This window comes from Alosa pseudoharengus, unplaced genomic scaffold (assembly GCF_046254945.1).
Source record: "Alosa pseudoharengus isolate Yale_2024_CS ecotype anadromous, Long Island Sound unplaced genomic scaffold, YU_APseudo_1.1 YU_APseudo_1.1_scf_23, whole genome shotgun sequence".
Taxonomy (NCBI): Eukaryota; Metazoa; Chordata; class Actinopteri; order Clupeiformes; family Clupeidae; genus Alosa; species Alosa pseudoharengus.
Genome location: NW_027468685.1, coordinates 30,735,065 through 30,758,148, shown reverse-complemented (window position 1 = coordinate 30,758,148; position 23,084 = coordinate 30,735,065). Strand labels below are relative to the sequence as shown.

The 23,084-nt window shown below is 40.8% G+C and overlaps 2 protein-coding genes across 2 annotated transcripts; one reads left to right on the top strand and one right to left on the bottom strand.

The window, feature by feature from the left end:
- Positions 1-491: 491 nt before the first annotated feature.
- LOC143141086 (E3 ubiquitin-protein ligase RNF5-like) lies at positions 492-5,001 on the top strand. The gene is made up of 6 exons (XM_076302344.1): positions 492-721; positions 1,938-1,956; positions 2,769-2,881; positions 3,009-3,063; positions 3,147-3,258; positions 3,467-5,001. Exons 1-6 carry the CDS (start codon positions 516-518, stop codon positions 3,577-3,579), a joined length of 618 nt encoding a protein of 205 aa, XP_076158459.1. The 5' UTR covers positions 492-515; the 3' UTR covers positions 3,580-5,001.
- A 1,663-nt stretch (positions 5,002-6,664) lies between these two features.
- Positions 6,665-22,726, bottom strand: LOC143141085 (choline transporter-like protein 4). Its single transcript, XM_076302342.1, has 22 exons — positions 22,514-22,726; positions 19,535-19,583; positions 19,316-19,389; positions 17,738-17,816; positions 17,348-17,447; positions 16,514-16,645; positions 16,260-16,320; positions 16,042-16,153; positions 14,864-14,947; positions 14,094-14,206; positions 13,369-13,491; positions 12,093-12,192; positions 11,145-11,237; positions 10,885-10,987; positions 9,903-10,159; positions 9,207-9,301; positions 8,722-8,825; positions 8,458-8,531; positions 8,294-8,364; positions 8,107-8,201; positions 7,521-7,605; positions 6,665-7,417 (listed from the first exon to the last, which is right to left on the bottom strand). The coding sequence occupies exons 1-22, from the start codon at positions 22,548-22,550 to the stop codon at positions 7,305-7,307; spliced, it is 2,154 nt and encodes a 717-aa protein (XP_076158457.1). The 5' UTR covers positions 22,551-22,726; the 3' UTR covers positions 6,665-7,304.
- Between the last annotated feature and the right edge of the window lie 358 nt (positions 22,727-23,084).

Genomic DNA, 23,084 nt, shown 5'->3' with positions numbered 1-23,084 from the left:
ACTAAATATGGACTCAGATATTAAATGAATGAATCAATACAATGACAGATGGTAGGCTATGGACCGCTATGCATGCCTCCAGATGAATGTTCAAACTGTTTTTATGCAATGACTGTGTGTTCATTCTTTTTTTTTTTTTTTATGCAATGACTGGGTGTGTATGACTGTGTATGCTGCTAATGATGTTATAGCCTATGTTTCAATTTTTTTTTTTAGGTAACACTAGCACTTAAATGATTTATTATTTTTTTAACGTATTTATATTTATTTTTTTATGAATGATGCACTGTCTGGAGAGCACTTTCAATTTCGTTGTACCTGTGACAATGACAATAAAGATCTATTCAGTAGCCTACATGTGGGCAGAGACTACATGCTACTGTAGCCCGATTGTGGCCTAGATGAGAGGCAATTTTGTAACAGACAGATTGCGGAAGCGGAAGTAAAGGGTGTATAGCTGCAGCAGCAGTCTGGCCTCCGAAACGCTCCGAAACCACAGCTTGGCGTAAACAAAAATGGCGACAGCAGACCCTGGACCTTCGAATGACGGCGGACCAGCTAGCAGAGGATTCCAGTCTGGTGAAAAGAGTAACGAGCGAGATGGCCCAAGCGAGACCGGTGGAGAAGGTGAACGCGAGCGAGACCGGGCTACGTTCGAATGTAATATTTGTTTGGATACAGCAAGAGACGCGGTCATCAGTTTGTGTGGCCATCTATTCTGGTATGTCTTGTAACGTTAGCTGGGTTAGCAAGCTAATGCTATACCAAATATCATTCACTCCGCTTCTCCGTGATTTGCGTGCCACTGTATTGTACACGAAAAGCGTTTATTAATAACGTTACAGTTCTGGTGGATGCGAACTGCCGTGCAGCTAATGCATAACTACGTAAAAGTGTATGTTTGTAGCTTGTGGTGTGTCTCTCGATTGGCTAACGTTAACTACGTTAAGGTTATACATGATGATCAAACAACATTGAGGCTATCTTAACTCTTACCAATAACTTATCATGTTTCTTGGTTGCTTTTGGCACTGCTGGCGAAAATTAAAATTTAAGTTCCAAGTGGAAATAGAAATGCTTGCTCCTGGTTAGCTATCTAACGTCACCACCAATCGTGGGATGTTGAGCGCTAGTAGCTTGTTCAGATCATGACATGCTCACCCTAAAACGTCAGCTGTTACCTTACATTAGCTTGCCTCCTAGCTACATGTTCATCAGACCCTTACTCTGCAACATCAATGAACCATGATTGTGTTGTTGTTCAGTGTCATATTTGCACTTAAGTAAATTTTTTCACACAAACATACGGGTATTTGAGGGTGTTTTTGAAAGGTAACCAGGTACGCTATGCTGTTGGAGGTGCAAACAAACGCTGCATCGCTAATTAGATCACATAGGAAGGAGCTGGCTCAAGGGTTATACAAGTATTTTGTCGTGTTTAGTTGTATAATGAAACCATAGTTTTTATAGCTATCCATGTGTGTTCACTTCTCTCCTTGGCTATCAGTGTCTCCCCTGTATAAATAGGCTAGAACTAATTGATAAGGATTTTCATATCCAACACTATCTAACTGCCTTTTCCAAGTATGTAGCTATATTACTGAAACATTGTGTGAAAAGCATAGGCTACCAGAGACACTAGGGAAATATCTAAAGGCCTGTCATGCAGTGTTTTTAACAGTTAGCCTTAATATCTAATGAGATAATGAGTCATCATAATACTTTTGCACACTTCATCATAATATGTATGCCCAATGTTGTTCGTGTTCTGAAGAAGCAATTCCACTATTTCAATGGCTATGTCGAGGCAAACTACAACTAAATAGACCGGTTTCATTCTTGTAGGTAAAGTAGCATACACATGGGATCATAAAAAAAAAATCATGAAACATAAACATGTCTCCTCTCTCTCTCTTTGTACGTCTCTCTGTGTGTAGCTGGCCCTGTTTGCACCAGGTAAGCCCATATGTTTTCCTGTAGTTATGTAAGTCTCTATGTGATTGGTCAGTCTCTAGATCTGGATTAAAGTGCCATAAGGTGATTGTGTACTTGAGGGATTGTTCATTCACACAGTTGACTTGACAGCCTACACACAGTGGTTTGCCTCATATACATGTAGACTGGAACATAAGATGAAAACACTTTGGTTAACTGTTGGACTAAGCCCGCAGAGGATAAACAAAGATTAAAGGACCGGTGCATTTGGAGTAGCCTACTGCTATCTTGTGGGAGATACCACACCAACTCTAATGTTTGGGGCAAATAATGAAGTAGTGACCTTACAGACAGGTAGAGGGCCTTTACATGGTTTACGAGGACAAGCAGTTTCAGAGGTGTCTTTAACAGTTGGGTAGAGCTGTTCTTTCATTTATTTTACCATTTTTTCTCTTGTATGGCATCTATACATTAAATCAATAGGTTGTACTGTTCTTGGTTGTAAGGATAATGGTATTATTGTCTACAACAACTTTTGTGTTTAGACTGTTTACGTTTTTGGGAAAAAGTTAGAATGTGTTCCTGTTTGAAGCATAAGCTCTCTTGAATCTGTGTGTGAACGTTTACGTGATTGACATATGTAATGCTGCCCTGTTACCTTAGTACCTGGCGTCGGCCTTTGCATACACAGTGACACATACTTTTCTGTGGTGTAGGATTTGATGTGTGGTCTTGTTGACTCTCCCAAGGCCACTAATGGCTAGGGAATACCCCATGGCTGTACCATTTTCTATCTGCATGTGTTTCTGACTTTCCCATTTCTGCAATTCCAGTGGCTAGAGACCAGACCCAGCAGACAGCAGTGTCCTGTGTGTAAGGCTGGCATCAGCAGAGACAAAGTCATCCCCCTCTATGGCCGTGGAAGCAGCAGCCAAGAGGACCCCAGGTACTTATTCATGCTTCTGTTGAGCGGGACAGCGCTCTGCTGTCGTGACTGTTCTTTGGTTCCTTGTGGTTGTATGTGTGTAATGTGTGTCTTCTCAGTCCCATTTGAATGTGCTTCTGTATTGCAGGTTAAAAACCCCACCTCGACCTCAAGGCCAGAGACCTGAGCCAGAGAGTAGAGGGGTGAGCATTCACAATTCTGTCTGTACACACTGGAGACCAAACAGCTATTTGAAAGGAGCTAATTTAGCCCTTCTGTGCCGTAGCCTTTCCAGGGTTTTGGGGACACCGGTTTCCACATGTCGTTTGGCATAGGAGCGTTTCCCTTTGGTTTCTTCACCACAGTCTTCAACACCAATGACCCTTTCCACAGAGCAGGTACACACTCCCCAGTGACCCTATTGCACGCAGGTGCACTGCATACTCACCCACTGATCTGATCTAAGCATTTCAAGCTTTTAATTGAAGGCTTTCTGCCTGGTCATTCACTCATCCTGACATACACTGCAAGTTACATTTCTGAAAACTTACTCTGACATTTTATAGATTTCTAACTGAAGTCCCTCTTGATTTTCCTGCCCTTCAGATTATGTGGGTGATCACCAAGGCAACGGGAACCCCAATAATGGGAACAACTGGCAAGACTCTCTCTTCCTATTTCTGGCCATCTTTTTCTTCTTCTGGATGCTGAGTGTGTAAGCGAGACCGCTGCAGCAGAGAGACTGAAAGTGGGTGAGGAGAGAGACGGGGAAATGGGTGAGGCTGGGGATTGGGATAGACACACACCACACACACACACACACACAAACGCACAAAAGAGCAGTGGAGTGTTAGGTATACAAATTGTACTCATTGGGAGACTACTAATAGCTACACATAATAGGCCAGCACTGTATGAGAGTGCAGTGTGCAATGACACACAACCTAGTGGTGAATAAGCACTTTTGTCTGTCCATCTCTACCTCCCTCTGTCCTCTCTTGCTGGCCTCATCCCTTACCTGATCCATATGTGCACACACACTCATAAAGTGGGACCTGGCCACTGGAGTGCCATTGGCTATGTGAATGCTGTCCGTATCGAAAATCGAGTAGATATTGATAATTGAGTCAGTATTACAGAGAGGGATCAGAGATGCTCAGTAAGGTTTGATTGATAGCTAGTGGTGCATCTGCCCAAGGTACACTGTTGTAGATGTTAGACCGAAGTATTACAAGTGGAGTGACACACACTGCCATGAGAAGTGCAATTTCTTCTCAGTTTGGTAGACTTTGCTCAAGAAGCCCTCTGAGGAAGTGAACTGGAAAAGGCTGAACGACAATTTGTTCACTAGAATAAGTCTCTCCTATAATATTATTTGCTTGATTCATACCAAAGAACAATTTTTAACTCAAAGATTTGCACAAGGACATGTAGTTTACAGTAAGATTAAAAATAAAGTAAATTCTGGTTTCATGAATACTAGCTACATATATGACATCTTCCTTAAATCGTCATTAAATATAGCAGTATACAAGCCACCATATCATTGTGCGATGTCCTGATAATTCATTTATAATGAAACCTTTGGCGTACTGTTCTGCACCTGAAAGCTTTTGGTGTAAAGTAAATCATTTGAGGTCTAAATAGTCTAGCAGGAACAGTAATAATGGAATCTTGTATTCAGAGAGAGCTCGATCTTTTTCCTGGTCAATATAGTGACAGGATTATACCAGAGTATAGGACTTCTATACTCCTTGCTTATACTATAATACGCAGCACAGTGAGGACACACACATGAAGTGCCAGTGTCTTCACTGCAAAATCCTGTGACACTTGAGGTAGACCTGACAGATGTGACTGACCATCAGAACTCAAGTGGTACTGTGAGTGGCTAAGCGAGTAGTGTTAGTAGCTTGGGGGGAGTGTGTGAGTGTGTATGTGTGTAATTATTCCTTTGCCACATTTTTATTCCAGCAACAATAATTTCTTGCCCCAAACTATTTTGAATCCTTTTGACATGCAGGTGTAGCACAGAACAGGTGTGTTATTCTCCATAGTGTTAGGATGGTTAATGTCCATGCACAGCCCCAACCCGTAGAGATGCACCAAACGTACATGTTGCTCCAGAAGCACACCAACTTCCCTGGTTTGGACATGGTCATGTGTCTGTCCCTCTTGTATCAATGGCTATTCTCAGTCTTGAAGTCTTGTCTGTTTGTGTGTGTATATGTGTGTGTACATATCTGTGTATATATGAGTATGACAATTGGTGATTTTAAACATGTCACCACTGGCCATTAACATGCAAGGTGGGGCATAAAGTTGTGCAGAAATTTTAGTTCTTAATTGTACATGGAATATACAATGGGTTGACTTCCTACTTGGCCTACCAGGCAGTATGGAGGCTTTAATTGGATGATAAAACCTATGTAAACCAGTGAGTCAACTGGGATAAGTCACTCATTAAGTCTGTATGGGCAAAACTGTTCCTCAATAAAATTGTCAGGTAGATACATGGCTCAATTGAATCAGTATAATAACTGCTTTTCATCAGGTAGTCATGGCAATTGACAAATTGGGATTGGTTTTATTTTATTTTTTTGCATATCACTGTCTAGTTCAATGACTCATCTGTATTATACTTTGTGACACTAAGAACAGGAAGATGACCTTTGTACCACAAGTCTTTTTCTTAAGGTATAAGGAGTCTTGATAGAGATTTTAAATAACCTTAAAATGAGGACTGTTTTCTGTCAGTAAATAAATGTTTAATACAGCTGATTAGTGTGTATTATTTGCTTGTGTTTCTGAAGTCATGAAAACAACTCAAGACTGGCACTATCTAGCCTGAAATATTCAAAGATGTGTTTCCTGGTCAGTATGGTCTCTGTGATGTACATTTATATTACATGTATTCATTTAGCAGTTCAGCTACAGTGCAGAGGAGACTAATGCTGCGTCAATCAATACTATTACTAGAGAATGAGTGCAGATGTCATAACTGATGTATCCCTCAGTTCTGAGATTTACAGCATGGTGATTGGTGAGGTCATCACAACTAAGTGAATGCAAGTAAACGCGAGCAAAGAAAGTAAGCTTGCCTAGATCATATATCAACAGTAGGCTATTCTTTTAGATGTATATATTTTGGGTAATTTTAAGTAGACACCTGGACTGTTTTGGGGAAAGAAGAGTTTGACTTAATTAATGGCTAATTGCTTCAAAAAGGGTTTAAACTGGCTACAGCATTGCTTTTTGTCAGGTCCATATATCTGTAAAACTGCCTTGTTAAAAGAGAAACTGTAATAGAACTGGAAACCCTGTTTTAATTACTTACGGTGAACAACACAGGGTTTGAACTGGCTACTCCCTTGATCTGGCTTTTTGAGGCCCATGTCATCTACAAAGCTAATGAGCTGGAAAAGAACTCAAAACCTAGCATGTAACTTTCTTTAAATAAATTAGACAATAAGTAGTGCAGGTTTGGAATAGGGATTTTTAAAAAATAGAGGGAAGTATAATGTGCTGGATCTTGTTGTGTGGTTCTAAATAGATATGTCAACTGTGTAATACCATTGATGTGTAGTACTTGGAAACTTGTGACTTCAGAACCTGTTCCACAACAAACAAAGTGCTTGTGTTGAGTGTCAGATGACACCAGGTAGAAAGAATTGTTATTGGTTCTATGCTGGGATAGGTTGCCATCTTCAACAACAAGGAAGTAGAATTAGTGATATATAACATGACATTTCACTTCTAATTTTTGTAGGATAGGTGCATACTACATGTTCCAACAGAAGGATGTTGAAGAACTGCATCATTGTTTTATTCAGATAAATATAAACATTTCATTGCAAAGACTAAAAACATAAAAATTCTGTATAAATGAAATCCTTTACAATGTTTTGGCCCACTCACTGCTAGTGAGTGCATTTTCAACAGACATCCAACATAAAATCAAAACAATCTACCTTTGGTAAAATAATAAATTATGATTCAAAATGTATCTGAATTTTGAATCCTGTACATTTGGGGCTTTTTATTTTATAGAAAGGGAAATTCAACTGGATAGCAAACTGGTATCCGCTATTCTATTATATACACATATAATGCGTATAATTAAATAAACAGTAAAACAGGTCGTCTGTATTCATTTAGACTCTACACATCCTAAGGCACATTATTTTGGAAGATAAAAAAAAAAGTTGTCCAATGATGTGTCTATGGTGTCAGTCAGACAATGTTTTAACTTAAATGGTGTAGAACATCTGGACCACGATTTGAATCACAAAGAAAGAAGAAAAGTGCAAAATAGAAGGAATTTGTGCGCATTGTAAACATCAGGTTGGAGAGAGGGGGGCATGAACATCATTTGCATCAGTGAGTGCTGAACCTGATATTTACTTTTAAAAGGAGGACGACAGATGGGAATGGGAGGCCTCTGTCAATCTTCAGCATTTTTGGGCTGCTTGTTCTTTTTGTTGAGAATTTTCATCAGGTTTTTGGACATGTAGTATGGTTTCTGCATTGAGCCGTCGTTACGTTCCAAGTCCTCCACTAAGGGACACAGAGAAATAATTTTTAGACAGTGGTGTTAATATTAAACACATAGTATTTAGTGATCCGTGACACTGAATGAGGTTATTTACAGCAGACTTACAGAAGCAGAGGAAGAGTGTGTCAACACACATACTGTAGACGCTGAAGAATCCCTGTGCAATCAGATAGGATCCTACCACCACCGTCTACAACAACCAAAGACAAACATACCATTATGCTAACCGCATATGATGTATGATAAAGCAAGCTGGTTGTTACTATGGTGTGCCAGGTAACTGAGACAACAAACAAAAGCTGAAAGTAAAAAAAAAACAGCCATATATTACAATGATACACACGTAATGGACCCATTTTTGCACTGTTATGGCAGACACCTTAAATGTCTAGGCTGGGTGGCACAAGTACAGGCACATTATGGGCCCTAATTTAAATAGCAGGCAAAGAGCGAAATCTGTCAATAACCAAAGGTCTTGTGCATGAATTATAGCTACTTTGTGGCATATGGGAATATTGATCTGATCAATGTTTGCGCTTAAGGTCTTGCCCAATGTCCATAATGGTAATTTGCAAATTGATTTAACTTAGTTAAATTAGCTTTAGGTAGGACTTGAGATTGCCCACGATTCAAATCCTGTGTGTTTTCCACATTCAAGTAAAAATAAAACTAAATACATTGCGTCACTAACAATTATAGGCATCCAGTAGTAGTTCAGAGAGCTGGCCTGGAAAGAGCCGCCTGGGACCTCGATTCTCCCCGAGAAGAAGTAGAACGCCAGCACACCTAGAGAGTACAACATGGATTGGCTGTCTGCACAAAAATGTAAGGAAAAAGCTAAAGCTGTTGGGGGGTATGACATGTGTGAGAGTTCTTACCGACTCCACCAACTACTAATAACTTTCCAAAGAATAGCAGCAGGTCTGTCACTTTATCCAGCACCACGACCCTGAAAGGCAAAAGCAAAGTGATTCAGAAAACATGTGAACCTGCAATACATGCATTTTCACCAAAAATCACAGCCAAGGGTGATTACACTGACCTTACAACATTCCTCAGAAGTAGCATGAAGGCATTTTTGGCTGATACACAGAAGTTTTTGCCATAAATAGCAATCTGGAAAATGCAAATAAAGTTGTATGTTAACAGTCTTTACATGAGTGGCATGAAATAGCAATGAGGGTAATCTTTAGTGGGTTAAGATATGCAATGACAATGGCCACATTGTTGACAGACTACTGTACTGAAACTCAGTTACTGTGAGCGGTCTAAAGCATGGTGTGATGAGTCAGAGGTATTGTCCTACCATGATGTAAGCGTTCCTGTTGAGAAATTTGATGAACTTCTCAAGGCACCAGAAGCAGCACTTCAGACAGCACATCAGAAAACGTGCACAACTATTCTGAGCAGCTGTGCACGCACGCACGCACGCACGCACGCATGCACGCACACACACACACACACACACACACACACACACGGTTAATGTTGTGAATGTTAATGTACAATGTGTAATGTGTAACGGCCCTGAGGAAGACACAAATGGTGGTGAATTACTATGCAACAGGTGCATGATGAAGCCTGTGATCGATCATACAGTAAATAACATCAGGATATCTCTACAATTACTCAACAAAAATTAAGTGCTCTAGCCAACATTACAACAATTTGAAAATCTCAGGGACTTCAAACAATGAGTTTGAAGTCCCTGAGGTGTACAAAGCTCAAATGTGTCTGTCTGATGGATGGTTATCTGGGTCTGAGAAATAGGAGGTTGATTCTGCGACATACATCTGAACTTGTGATCCAGGTACTCCAGTATGATCCTGATGACCTGCACCAGTGTGAGGATAAGAGCCCCAAACGCCAGAGAGCCAACATGGTATCTGAGAAAGCAGCAGAGAAACAGACTGTGAAAACTTCTACCACAGTACGTGCTTGTTGTCACTGAACTTTCAGTTTGAATTCAAGGTTACGTGTTAGTGTGGTTACTGAGTTGGACACTTCTACCACAGTACGTGCTTGTTGTCACTGAACTTTCAGTTTGCGTTCAAGGTGACTTGTTACTGTGGTTACTGAGTTGCTGCTTGTGTCATGGAAACAGCAAGTAGGCCTACTGACAGTTCTGCTTATAAAAACCACAAACACAAAAAAAAAAAAAAAAAAAAAAACATGTTTGCACATTATGTACAAGACAACCTTCACACTCAAACACTAAATTCACAGTTATTTACAAACAAAAAGGGTCATTTATGCTTCACTTACACAAAAAAATTATGTTCTAAATAGTTTCTGGGTTCATTGACTTCAACATGGAATTGTTGCCGAACATTCAAAATTCCCCTACTGAAAGGTGAAATGTGTTCCTGTATGACTATGACTGTAGTCCCCACAGAGAAAATGACACCCTCAGAACACTCAACTCCAGCCGAAGCCTCACACTGCCCACTAGTGTCCTACTTTAGTACTGTCAAAACGGCTTCTCACCGTAGAGAGCGCATGAAAGACTGCGCCAGTGGGAACGAGGGGATGTCAGATGGCTTGCTGAAGGCCCAGTAGTACGAGGCGAACGCCCCAGCCAGGGTGCACTGGCCTAGAGCGATGACAAAGTTCACACACCACAGGAAGGCAACCACATTGTAGATCTGCAGATTGAAAAGGTTGCGCTGGAAAAGGCCCTCGTCGTTGTACTTGACAAAGATGCAGCGAACTGACGGGCAGGAGTAGCTGCTGGAGTTAAATGTCTGGGAAGATGAGCGGACGAGGAAATACAGGAATAGGTGGGGAAAAGGGAATGAGAGAATGAGAAAGAATTATTGCATGTCAGGTCTGGACCACTTCTCTTAATTATACATCAAACTAACAGTCCTATTATGGCAGACATTTTCCAGTGTTCATAAACTCCATGACCTGGCAAAGAATACGATAGACACCATCCCACTACCCCACACTATGCCATGTGGAGTATGCCCCAGTCCAAAAGAGCACAAGCATATTTCAGACAGTGTACTATTCAAAGCCTTGTACCTAAAACAGGTTTAACGATGGTAGTTAATACATTACTTGTCTTGAGAAGGTCAGGTGGAATGTGGGTGCAACAAACAATTTTGACTGAGTTTGACATTTATAAGCCAATCAGAAACCTTATGATGAAGTACTGTGAAGAGGTGGGAACAGATCGGCAGACATTTTATGCATAGGGTTTCATCACAGTTCCTCCACAACTAAAATCTCAATCAGCGGTCACCACGTCTACTCTTGCAACAATATGACAAAGTTATCACTACCATGTTGTTAGTTGCTTTGGTTAAAACTGTGTCAGCCAAATGTAATGTAATGTAATCATGAGCATTCAAGCATATCTGTCTCAAAATAGTGGCAACTCGCTGGAGTTAAAGTATTGTACAAGAATAATGTACTTTTTATACAATACTGTAGGTCAGGTGAAGAGCTTCACCCGGTCACTCACCAAAGGGTCACAGGTGTCATTTCCGTTCACATTTTTGCAGTGAGCTTCAGTGGAGTTGAGGGCCACTACATTGTACACCGGACCGCCAGAGGTGGCCAGATATCTGAACACGTCAGTCAAGTGAAATAACCACCAAAGTCTTCTAATAGTGATGGACATTCTAATCCACAGTGGTACAGACATAGAAACATTCAAACACACACACCTCCAAAATAAACAGAGAAATCCATTATAACACACACAGTATCTGAAGTGGATACAAAGCCGTAATGCCCCAGTATGACACACACACCACGAGCAGGATGAATGTGAAGATGGGGAAGAAGAGTGTAGACATCATGTAGCCCACAGCCCTGAAATGCCAAAGCACAGGTAGAAGCATGCGTCAGTAGAACAGCTGAAACACACGCCATACATAGAACAGATGATGGACCGAGCCCAACAAGCGCTTTGTTGTTGATGTTGTTTACATGGAAAGAAGAAGAAAACCAAACTTGTCTCTTCATCACATCTGTATTTTAAGATTTACCAGCTAATATCCACAGACACTGCACAAATTATTTAGACCTATATAATGACTCAGTGATAAAAGTACAAAATGCAAAACCCCTAAGACTAAATACTATGGAGCCCCTGAGGACATGAGCAAAACAATGCTCCTGGTGCGCTCACGCCCGCCCCACACTAAGTCCAAGTCTAGTGTTTTGTTACTCTATTATAACAATAAGAATTCACTATAAACATCTACCCACAACAAAGACTGCATATTCCTTACAATATTTCTAACCCTTTTATAGTTATTCTTAAATGTAGTCAGGGGTGTAGTGGTAAAATAAGAGGTGGGTAAACTATGAATTCTGTGATCTCAGTGACTGCGCCATGCGGTATCAGATTTTTTTTAAAAAGACATTCAGAACATGTTTGATGATGGAGGTTACTGTCCAATGTTTATAACAATACCAGTGGTATTAAATGGTTCCTAGAGTGTTGATGAGTGTACATATTGTGAATGTGGATAATACAGTGTGATTTTTTTTAAAAGTTGCAATTGGTAAATAAACTCTTTTGAGGGGTGGATAAACTCTATTTCGGAAATTTCAGAGGTGGATAAACTGTGTTTACTTGCGTTTAGCCTCCACTACATCCCTGACTGTAGTGGAATAGTGTATATCAGACATGAGATCAGTGTTCTGGTAGTGCCCTCTTACTTGCTGGACTCCTTGATTAAGGCAATGGCAATGAAGATCCGAGTCCGTAGGAAGATGAGAGTCAGAAGAATTATCCCCTCAATTACACTCAGGATGATCACTGAAACATACACAGAGAGAAAGAGAGTGTGTGTGAGTAGCTCTGGAAAAAAATAAGAGACCACTGTACATTTTTCTGATGTCATCCTACAGTTGCTGAGTGACATTGGAATGAGTTGATTGTCATATTCAAATTGGCAGTGGTCTCTTCATTTTGAATATGACCGTCAACTCATTTGAGCAACCGTAGGACCACATCAGACAAATTGGTCTCTTAATATATAGGCCCTATATAAACACACACACACTATAATACCACATAATAATATATTTTGGGGGGAAATGTAATAAATGTAAAAGTATACATTTTATACAAGCTAGACGTTCAACAACGGTATCTCAAGTGAAACAAGGACAATGGATGAACTGGCATGGTGTTGAGAAGAGGGAGATCAGCTGGAGAGAGCTTTGGTCCATGGATGCTAACTGCATTACATTCAGAACCTCAGTCAATGGGTTGGTGAAGGCAGAGACTATGTATAGACATATAAAAGCATATTCTGTCTGGTCATAAAACTTGCCTGATCCAGTGTCGGTACACCGAGAGACAATCAGGTTTTAAAGTCACTGGCGTGTTTGCTTGAGAGCAAGACAGCTGAGGTTACCTCTTTCCTGTCAAATGACAGAGACAGTGGGATTTCATTTGAAAAGTGGCCATCGGGCCAATACCGTACAAGCAATACAGGATTGGGAACACCTGGAGGATGCCAGAAGGCAACTGCAAGTTCCACAGTATATTGTTGTGACTGCCTTGAGAGACCAGACATGATATTGTATTCAGAGAGTGAGCGCGTTTACGCATCCTCTAACTATTCCCTCTGATGGTGTGATGGAGGAAACCTTTAAAAGCAGGAAGTCAAAGTATGTAGAACTGGTACTGGGAATGTGGCTGGCAGGAACACACAACAGCAGTGAAGAGCTAGAGGCTTTATAGCAGGCACACACTACAGCAGTGAAGAGCTAGAGGCTTTATAGCAGAGTCAGCCACGGCACATTTGCAACTGCTGTCAGCCAGCTGTGCATTGGCTTGGTTGTTGATTGGCAGGAGATCCTTCCTACAGCACAAGGAATTGAACAGCTCTCCTGTGTATATCTGAAATTATGTTTTCACTGACTTATTTTAATCAACTCTTCATGTTTGCAACTCAAAGGCAGTGCATTAAAGTGGCGAACTCACAAAATGCCAGCCAAGTGTCTCTGACTTGTAGGTAGACTTGAACATCTGTGGTGAAGCCAATGTCCTGAAAGGTGGCTTTACTGTTCTTCAATCCATCATACTCTCTCCAGCAATACCAAATACCTGTAGGGGAAAAAAACGTTTCTTTCTGCGGTCCAAAACCCAAGTTGTTCATAGAGTCTAGACATCACATATGAATTACACATCCTTGGGCCGTGGGATGTGAGTGGGAATGTTTAGAACTGGGTTTGACATTTCCAAACCAATAAAATGCCTAACAAAACAAGAGCTCAAAGTCAGTTGACTGGTAATTCAAAATTAAATGTGCAATGGTTCTCTTATCAAGCTTAGTAAGACGGAAGCTTTTAAAAAGAGAGGTTGTTAGTTTGGCCTTGCGCAAGCTATATGTTGCCGTTCATGCTTGTATCTCAAATTGACATCTGGAATCCAACCACACTCTGACATCAGTAAAATGCTTTTCTTGTCAGTCAAGTACTTTGTGGGCTGGCTTGTCTGCACTACTACAGACTCTGTATCACCATTTGCTCAGTGCTGTGTCAACTGCACTACCATATTCAACCAATTAACCTTGGTAAATAGTTAACTCATTGGACATGTTTCAGCTGTCATACTGATACTGTATGAATGCTGGTATGTGATTCTGAATGACTTGCTTCCTTGTAAAGATGACGTACTTATACATTCTGTAAGTTAACTCTTCTTACCAAAGGCGCCAACACCCAGAAGTCCAATGATGAGCCCCCAGATTATTATGGGGGCCAAGAAGCGCAGGAGCAGGAGGAAGATCAGGCTGACCAGCATGGCTATGAATAACCCCCTATTAACATGAGAGAAGGAGCCAGGTCAAAAAGTGAATTCACAGAGTAGTACCATTGGCTGTCTGCCAGGGGTGCTCACTAATGTTTGCATGTCATATTCAGGTTTATCCTGATCAGGAACAGGAAACACACAGACAAAAATGCTTGACTTACCAGAAGCAAAGGATTATTTTATCTTTATTCCTCATGTCTCTCGGAGTGACACAATCACATTATGGGAGAAAAAAAACTAACCCAATATGTTGTGGTTCAACAATTTGTAATATATTTGATTTTGCAACCTCAAATATATTTTGTTATAAGTATTTTGTTTTGGTAATGGAAAGTCTTGAGTACAAAATCTTTGGTCAAATTTGTATATTATAGTATTTGTTTATTTTCATCAAGCTATTAATCATTGATATTGCATTGACATTATTGTGTATTATTGTTAAACTCCTCCTGTCTTACCCTTAAAAATAACAACACAAAACTGTTCACTGTTAATTTTAACTATTATATTGTTTTTATGCATAAGTCGTTTTAGACAAAAACGTCAGCCAAACCATAACCATAAATATAAATCATGATGTTCAACAGCCACCAGAGGGAGCTGTGCAGCTACACAATATATGCGGCTCTGACACAAGCCTTATGTCACAAGAGAACTCACTCACAGGAGGATCCATTGCCATGACGACGCAAAGTCCTCAAAGATGCGGACACCAACTTCCTTGGCGTTAAAGCTAGACACAACGTCACTAAAAGGGAGTGAAAAGAAAAGGGATCAAAGCTGCAATTAACAGATGTGAGCTTAATAAATCTATAAGTAGCATATACAACACACACCTACAATTGAAATGCTCATATTTCTTCATGGCTCCTATTTCTCACACCAGTATTCAAGGAATCGGTAGGAAATGTACCACTGTGGGTGCTAAGTAACCTTGATGGCACAGTGATAGAAAGATTGTTGGTAAATACAGTACATGCCCGAGTACAGTACAAACACCATTTGGTTATATAGTTTAGAGCATGGTGACTAGATCTTTATTGCCCCAATTAGCCTAGTTCTCAGCAGTAGACAATGATTTTTCAGCCATTTAGTGCATAAGCTCATAACAGTCACTGGCATTACATATAAATGCCACTTTCTGCATACAATTATCATTGTCTGGCTGGTCAGGTCCTAAGTGCATAAAAACCAATGACCCACCAGTCGAGTAACAGCAGAAGTAGCATAGCAGCGCAGAGAGCACTGATAGGTGATGCATATTTTTTACGCTCACATATGCTACTTATTTATACTTAAGCACAAGCATTTCAGAAATCTAAACACAGGCGTTACACAAGGCAAGCGCATTTTAGACCAGTCATAAACATGAGCATTTCTAATAGGGAACAAAGAGAATTGTAAATGATGCACTCTTTACTACTATACTAGTGATCGAGACACTGGAGCTTTAGGAGAAATCCCCAACCCTGCAAGCACCTACACATTAACTAACAACAGCTGGTTTGACAGGAAAACACAACACACTACTTGGCTCTGTGCTGCTATGGCAAAATCACACAGTGGAGAAGCTACAGCAAACTACACAGTGACAGTGAGCAACAAACATGCTAATAGAAGCACTATCTATGGAGGGGGTTCCACAGGAAGCATGGACACGACTACACTACGGAGTCACTCACTCATTCAGGGGCCCATCACTGGTGGCAGGAGAAAGAAGAAAGCATTTATACATCAACAAAACTCTCCAAGTGTGTGTGTGTGTATGTGTGTTTGGGGGTTAGAGGTATAATACCATCATCCATCAAAGTAAGCATTACAGTGAAAGTAAATCTGCTGTACCCAGATCCCTGCTTGAGGGTGTTCACTGTGTCATTAATGGTCATCCCAGGGATGCTGAAGTTGGTGGGAATTATGTTGAGTGACCCAAGAGAAGGCAAACACCTTCCTAAAACTGAAGAAAACCACAGGGAAACCTGATCAACAAGTAACAATGCAGAGCATACTTATGACTATGGAACACGGGCCAAGTGAACACAGCCCTATACAAAGCAGCTCACCTGGGGATGTAGGGGTATAGAAGAATGGACACAACTCTCTGTCCTTAATCTCCGCCACTGTCTAAGAGACAGAGATGAGCATTACTGAGCTTGATTAGGCCTGCTGCCATTATGCACAAAGATTTCTATATAGTGGAAAAGGAGGTGGTAAGGACAGCTAGAGGTGACTAGAACTGCCATCCCTAAACATTCTCACATTGAAAATTCTAACTGACATTAAAATTCAAGTGGTATTTCTGCAGTTTATAACTCACCAGAGTGGTAGTGGCCAGGTCAAATGATGGGACACAAAGCTCTTGCTGAAAAAAATTCTTTGCTTGTGCACCTGGGAGGTAGGCTTCTAGTGAAAGAGCCCAGAATTCTTTGGGACACTTGGCAACACAAACCTGAGTCCAAAACATAAGATATACCACACAGACAGACAGACAGAGACACACACACACACACCTATTACTATCCGATCCAGCACCAGGGTTAAAGAGTGCTCATACACACACAGGACCACTTTTTGAGAAATGTTGCCGGTCAATGTTAGACTATGGATATTAGGCAACACATCTGTTGAGAACTTTAGGCTTCGGTCATGTGGTCATGTGATTGCTAAACAATAAAGCTCAAAAAGTTCCCCCATCTCCTGAACACTAAGCCTTCCGTCTTGACTCAACAATAGCCTATTGCCCTGAGGACACTGCAGCACAAATGTGGTTAGTTGAGATTGTGGCGCTTTATTAGGTAAAGTTCAGTCTAACTGGGTGTGATGACGGGTGTAAACGGTCGTTGGGGATTAATCAGAGTAGCAGCAGGTCCTGGGCCACTTCGGAAGGACCAGAGCACACGAATAATTTGAACAAGCTTTAATGGTGCTAGTGACTAACGTTTCAACGCTGATAAACAGACTGTTGCTCCATCAACAACGACTGGATACAGCGAGAAAGTGTCAACAGCCATTTCATTGTTAATCAGAGTAGTTCTGATCAAGACTTTCCCCCTAACTTAAAAAAAACTAGTTTTTTTTTTTTACTTAGGTAGTCACACAGTTGCACTGGATGGATAGCCATCTTGGTAGGACATGCGTGTGGAGACTGTACCTGTGTAGTGGGGCACTGAAGGCCATTGAGGGCAGCTGCCATTAGGTTTGTTCCTGTGGCACACTTGAGGAGGTCAAAGTAAAAGACGTTGGGCTTCCCTCTGGTGGCGGAGGAAAGGCAGGGTCAGGGAGGGGCAGTGAGTCAGTACATCCTGGAACATGAGGCTACTCCTAATCAAATACTTAGTCTAGATTACTACAAGAGCATGAACTACTTGGTCTTGATAATACAAAATGAAAAATAAATACACAAATACACAAACACAGAGACATTCACTGATATGCTTGGTTTCAGAACTAATTTCACACACACAAAGGCCAGTCCATGCATACCATGGTTCAGCACAACCCATGATTATAGTATTGTATGACGAGATTAAAAGGGCCTCACTCATTCTGTCCAATGCCACAGAACATCCCAGTGGAGTTTCTTGGGTACAGAACATGCCGGGGGTCTCCATACAGCCAAGCTAAATGAAGGGGTGGGAGGGGAAAGGCATACAAGGACTATTTAGTGTATGTGGTCATTATTACAAAACAGACACATGCCACAGCAGTCATTCTATAGCTGAAATGGTACACATCTCGAAAGAGGTCTCATCTCTTCCTCAACCACTAAGGGGCTGAACCTGAAACTGGACTTTTAATATGTGACTAAGATGTTTTTCTTGATGTTATTCACTAGTACATTAGGAGGAAGTAGTTAGACCCGTCATGCTTCTGTCACTAATGAATAGAAGATGGTTGAATATTACTCTAAATTGTATGTGTTCCTGGTATCAGAATAAGGTCTTGTATGACGTCAAGACACTTGCCTACAGGTTCACTCCAGTTTTAGATCTCACACTAGGATTTCTGCATTATCCTTTCGCTGACCTCTACTTGACTTGCAGTGAATGTTCAAAGGCATATCTACAGTAAACATGATTCAAAGGGGGATATTGTCAGTTATTTCCTCATCAACACAATCTTTAATACAATATTACTTTCCCCATCCTGCTTCAAAGAATTATGCTTGTTGTTCTACATACAAAAAGGGTGCAGAATTCAGCTTACACTGACCAGCACATAAGCCAAGTGAAAGTGAATTGATCAGAAATGAAGCCACACTGTAACCACATTGGATTTAAAAGCATTATGCCCACTCCAGAGTTTAGTCTTTCACTACAAAATGTGAAAACTTTAGAATATGAATAAAATCCTTTTAAAAATGTTTACAATAATAATAATAATAAAAAACATCACAATAATGTCTTGCCAATGTCTTGAATGTATTCTTATGTGTAGGCTATATATTGGTCACAATTGGACGCAGGACCAGCCCTTGGTCCTGCGTTCTGCTGTTCTGGTATTATAGTGGTCTACCAGTTGTGCTCACAAGGGTTTGGGGTCTATTACATGCATTGAATTTGAATAGCTACACATAGCTGGCTAATAAAACACTGCTGCCACCATTCGCCATTCACTCCCAGCGTCAAGCCATGACCTTTGTAGCATTACACTCATAGTGCCACACCAGCCCAAGCGTCTAATGACCACACGCCAACCGTGCTCCTAATGCATCTAATTGGAGTAGCATCCTCTGATTTGGATGAGCATTTCAGAAGGAAGGCGCCAGGGCTGCACTACTCTTACATCACAGTGTGGTTTGTTTTGAATGATGGCAGAGGACTCACCGTTCCATCTCTAATGCTGCATTTACATAGAGAAGCATGGCCAGGGCATTTGGCTGCTGCATTTTTCTGAATACGCACACAGTCGTAAAGAGAGATTGACAGGCAGGGGGAGATAAAGAGGGCTGTGACACTGATGTCAACAGTGCAGACGGGGAACACACCCACAGTGAACAGAGGAACGTAAGAAGAGAGCAAGATAGAGGGAAGAGAAATGGATAGAGGACAGAGAGACCTGAGAAATAGAGAAACGGAGGACAAGTGAGGTGACTAATGTCATAGGAAAGCTCCATTACCCAAAATGCCCACTACCGCGTAACCAGCGATGACCAGCATGAAGAGGACACAGCAAATGATGTCTGTACAGCTCCTGAGAGTAGTAACATAAAACACCTTAAACATGAAGCTACTTCATTCTGAAAACATTCTAGTATTAATTATAACTCATTACATTTTGTAATATGTACTTTGTTGTTAGCTCATCATGCACGACACACAACACACAACACACACACCTGTTATGAATAGGTCCATTGAATGTTGGGTCATACTGTGCTGGATCCCCTGAAACAAAGAAGGAAAAACATATCAGACCCTTGGGTTCTAACAGCTTAAAGAATATCTCTGTTGATTTATTATGTGGTATTAAAGATCTGTTATATATACAGTCTATTTGAAAACAATAACAGAAATGGAAATACGTGTCAGCTAGGAGGCATGATGACATAGGAAATAGTGTGTTGACAGGTGTTTATTTTCAGGGTGGGTTTATTGTTGCTTGGCAGCTGAAATGGGTTTGTTCGTATGTAGTGGTATGGTAATAAGTAACACCGTTTCAAGGAAACACAGACAGCAACCTCGGCCATAAGTAAGTGACCTGGACCTTGAACCAGAACACGAAATACTGAGGAATTCAATTCTGACAGGAACTGGGATGGGGATGAGAGAGAGAAAGAGAAAGAAAGAGAAAGAGAGAGAGAGAGAGAGAGAGAGAAATGGGAGCAATTTGAATTGAAAATTGGTTCTTGTCCTCGTTTCACTACTGCGTGTGTAAGCATCTTTCCTGTTTCACCTTAAACCTGCATTGCTATGTTCCTGTATTTCTACTCATTATTCTATTCTACTCTATGTATTCTATTCTGCATTTCCCATACACAGTTTTTCCTCACACACCATACACTAAGCCAGGCCTGCAGAGCTTTGGGATGGGGTAACCATATGGAGATGTAAAGTTGCAGATTTCGCACGCAGCTGATCCGCAGATGAACACTTGCACTGACTAGTCCTAGAGTAAACAGAAAATAAGTGTATCAACACTTACAGAACTCTAGAGCTGTTATTGCTAGTGGAGAAAAAAATACTGACATCATTTCAGGTCTGTGAACTTTATGAATAAAGGATAGCGTGATTATGGCAATTGAAGAAGAGTGTCTTGCCCGAAACGTCTGTGGGGCAATTAAAAAAGATCTGGGAGTGCCATCCTTTATTGCTAAAGTTTATATTGATGCTTGAGGATTTAGCACCCAGTTGATCCTACACTAAGGTGTTGAGCGCTAAGGGTTTTTGGCCATTTCTGCCCAGTCTCTCCTTTGATATCCTTATACATTGCCCCTGCAAGTGGATCAACTCAACTCTCTGGCATTACTTTCAAACAAAAACCCTTCCCCCTTCCAAACTAGCTGTGTCAAGCAGACACAGCCTTGCTCAAACATTTCAATCTTTATCAAACATTTCAATACGTTATTTTCACAAAGTGTAAGGACAGATTTTTAGATAGATGGCTGATGTGTTTGTAAAGTATTGAGGGAACATGCTGGCAGAGTGGATGCTACATTTGAGTCTCCCTCTGTGAAACCGGTTTCTCCACCTGTGAGTGAAGTCCAGTCAGGGATCACATTTCAATGCTGCACAGGTGCTGTTTGTTAGAATAATCTCAACAAATATGGAAAAAATGACCTTGACATGTTCAGGCCTTTTTTAGAAATAGAATATCACACAAATAGAATATCACACAAAACTTTGAACCTAGACTAAGTTATGGCCCATTTTATCTGCCTTTTGGGTCCTCAGAGGCTGTTAAGAAGTTTACAAGGTTGACTATTTCCTGGACTGGCAGAACAGAAGTTAATAACTGGTGAATTTGCAGAGTTGTACAATGACATTTAAAGTTCACCTTTATCCATGACCACATGAAGACAATATCTGTTACCTCTGTGTGTTTGTGTTTTAGAGTGTGAACACACAGCTAGATAGAGAGAATCTACATCAGCTTATTTGCATGAGCAAGCAAGCTTCAGGAAACAATTCACAAATTCAATGTTACAAAAGTCAACTTATTTACCTATATACCCGACTTCCCACAAATAGACATACACAAACACATGCACACTACACTCCAGACACAGGAATGCTGTTAGAGATGGCAAGCTTTTCCTCAAGTCAGTGGCAAGTGACAACACTGAACAAAGCCACTCAAGAATACTGGATGCCCTATGCCAAGCCCTGAGACACAAGCAGCAGTGTAACAATGTCAAACAATAACAATTCATGTTATATTTATATTTAGGCCTACACTAAATTATATTTGTCTTTAAGTCCATCATGAGCCTTAACATGCTCACATTCTCCTGGAATATTTTGCCTGTTAATGGGTGCTGTAGTACTTTCATTATGGTTCATTTCTCAATGTCTCAAAAGATGGCTTTGGGGGGTTTGTCTTCCAAACACCTGACCATTATTTTTGGTAGAGATTCACACTACTCATTTTTTACATCACCCCAACAGCAGCAGGCCTCACAAACATATCCTCCCAAACACACACAAACAGCTTTCTCAGGATTCTGATTAGACTCTGATAACTTGTGAAAAGACATAAACAAACAATAGCTTTGCGTTGTGACTTTATGTAGAGCAACTTACACTATTTTTACGCCACCGCTAAGTGGGGACTGTTCCTAGGCCAACCACATTGTGTTCTTCTGTCACTGTGTCAACCAAATAGCCAACACACGTGACTAAGCGCACTCAGCCAAGATGTTGCCTACTATAGATCCTGCTCGATTTCCCTGTCATGTAGATAACAAGCAAACAAAACCATGCCAGGAGAACTACCGGTAATAATGCTCTGGTAAAGTAGGCTAATACTTATACAGGACCTGATAGGCCTACTTCAGTGGTGTCTAAGAGATTGTTTTCACTCAAGCCCAGGTATTCACCCAAAACGCTGAATCGCTGTTAAAACACGCCAGCACGATAAAGAGCACAAAATCAAACATCTTCAAAATAATCTAGTGAGGATACCAATTAAATGCCAATGAATTAGGTAACAGACTTACATGGCAAGTAGCCTACATGTCTTTGACAAGATTTCATGTTCATAACATTAGTAATCAAGTCTCACTGTATTCATTATGTAGCCTAAATTAAGACTAAATACTCAGACAAAAAGGAGCTAAATCTCAACCACCTTGAATGCCTTAGCGGTAATAACTCACCATATTCTGATTTGTCCTCAGACTTGTCTTTCCCCATCTTAAGTTGTTCGATTCCCCGTTAAAAACGCCTCTCTGCTGTAGAAACTGTTAAAAGTGTCTTTAGGGCAACATGGAGGCAAGAAACAAAATAAACCTGACTTGAGCAGCAGGGTTTCAGCAGGAAAAACGGCAAATCTTTTTCGTCTGTTCCCTGCGCTCGTTACCAATTGTGACGTCGACACCTGCTCTGATGCGCACCTTGGGAGGTAGCCACGCCTCTAAGGGAAGCTATGGTTCAAGGAAGCTTGGGTCTCGACAACGACTCATATCAAGTCGCCATCTGGTGGGTACAATATTAGGTATATTTCAAAAACGAAATTTTTTTTCATGACTAAAACGTTGTTTAGCAGTACATTCCTGGCGCTGATTGAAGTTACTTGATCTGGGAAAAGAAATGTTTTCAAGTGCCACAGAACTTGTCTTTATTAACAGCCGATGACTCAACCTAACATTTTCTGTGGTGATATGGAAAACCATTCAAAATGATCGGCATCACTGACTAACCTGCCATTACTTTTGTTTACTTTCCATT

Excerpts from the sequence above, each read along its gene's own strand:
- LOC143141086 (XM_076302344.1), top strand. The coding sequence starts at position 516 with ATGGCGACAGCAGACCCTGGACCTTCGAATGACGGCGGACCAGCTAGC. Across the intron at positions 2,882-3,008 it reads AGCAGCCAAGAGGACCCCAG|GTTAAAAACCCCACCTCGAC; the intron begins GTACTTATTCAT and ends TCTGTATTGCAG. Across the intron at positions 3,259-3,466 it reads TGACCCTTTCCACAGAGCAG|ATTATGTGGGTGATCACCAA; the intron begins GTACACACTCCC and ends CCTGCCCTTCAG.
- LOC143141085 (XM_076302342.1), bottom strand. The coding sequence starts at position 22,550 with ATGGGGAAAGACAAGTCTGAGGACAAATCAGAATATG. Across the intron at positions 8,532-8,721 it reads ACAGGAACGCTTACATCATG|ATTGCTATTTATGGCAAAAA; the intron begins GTAGGACAATAC and ends TGCATTTTCCAG. Across the intron at positions 8,365-8,457 it reads CTTCTGAGGAATGTTGTAAG|GGTCGTGGTGCTGGATAAAG; the intron begins GTCAGTGTAATC and ends TTTGCCTTTCAG.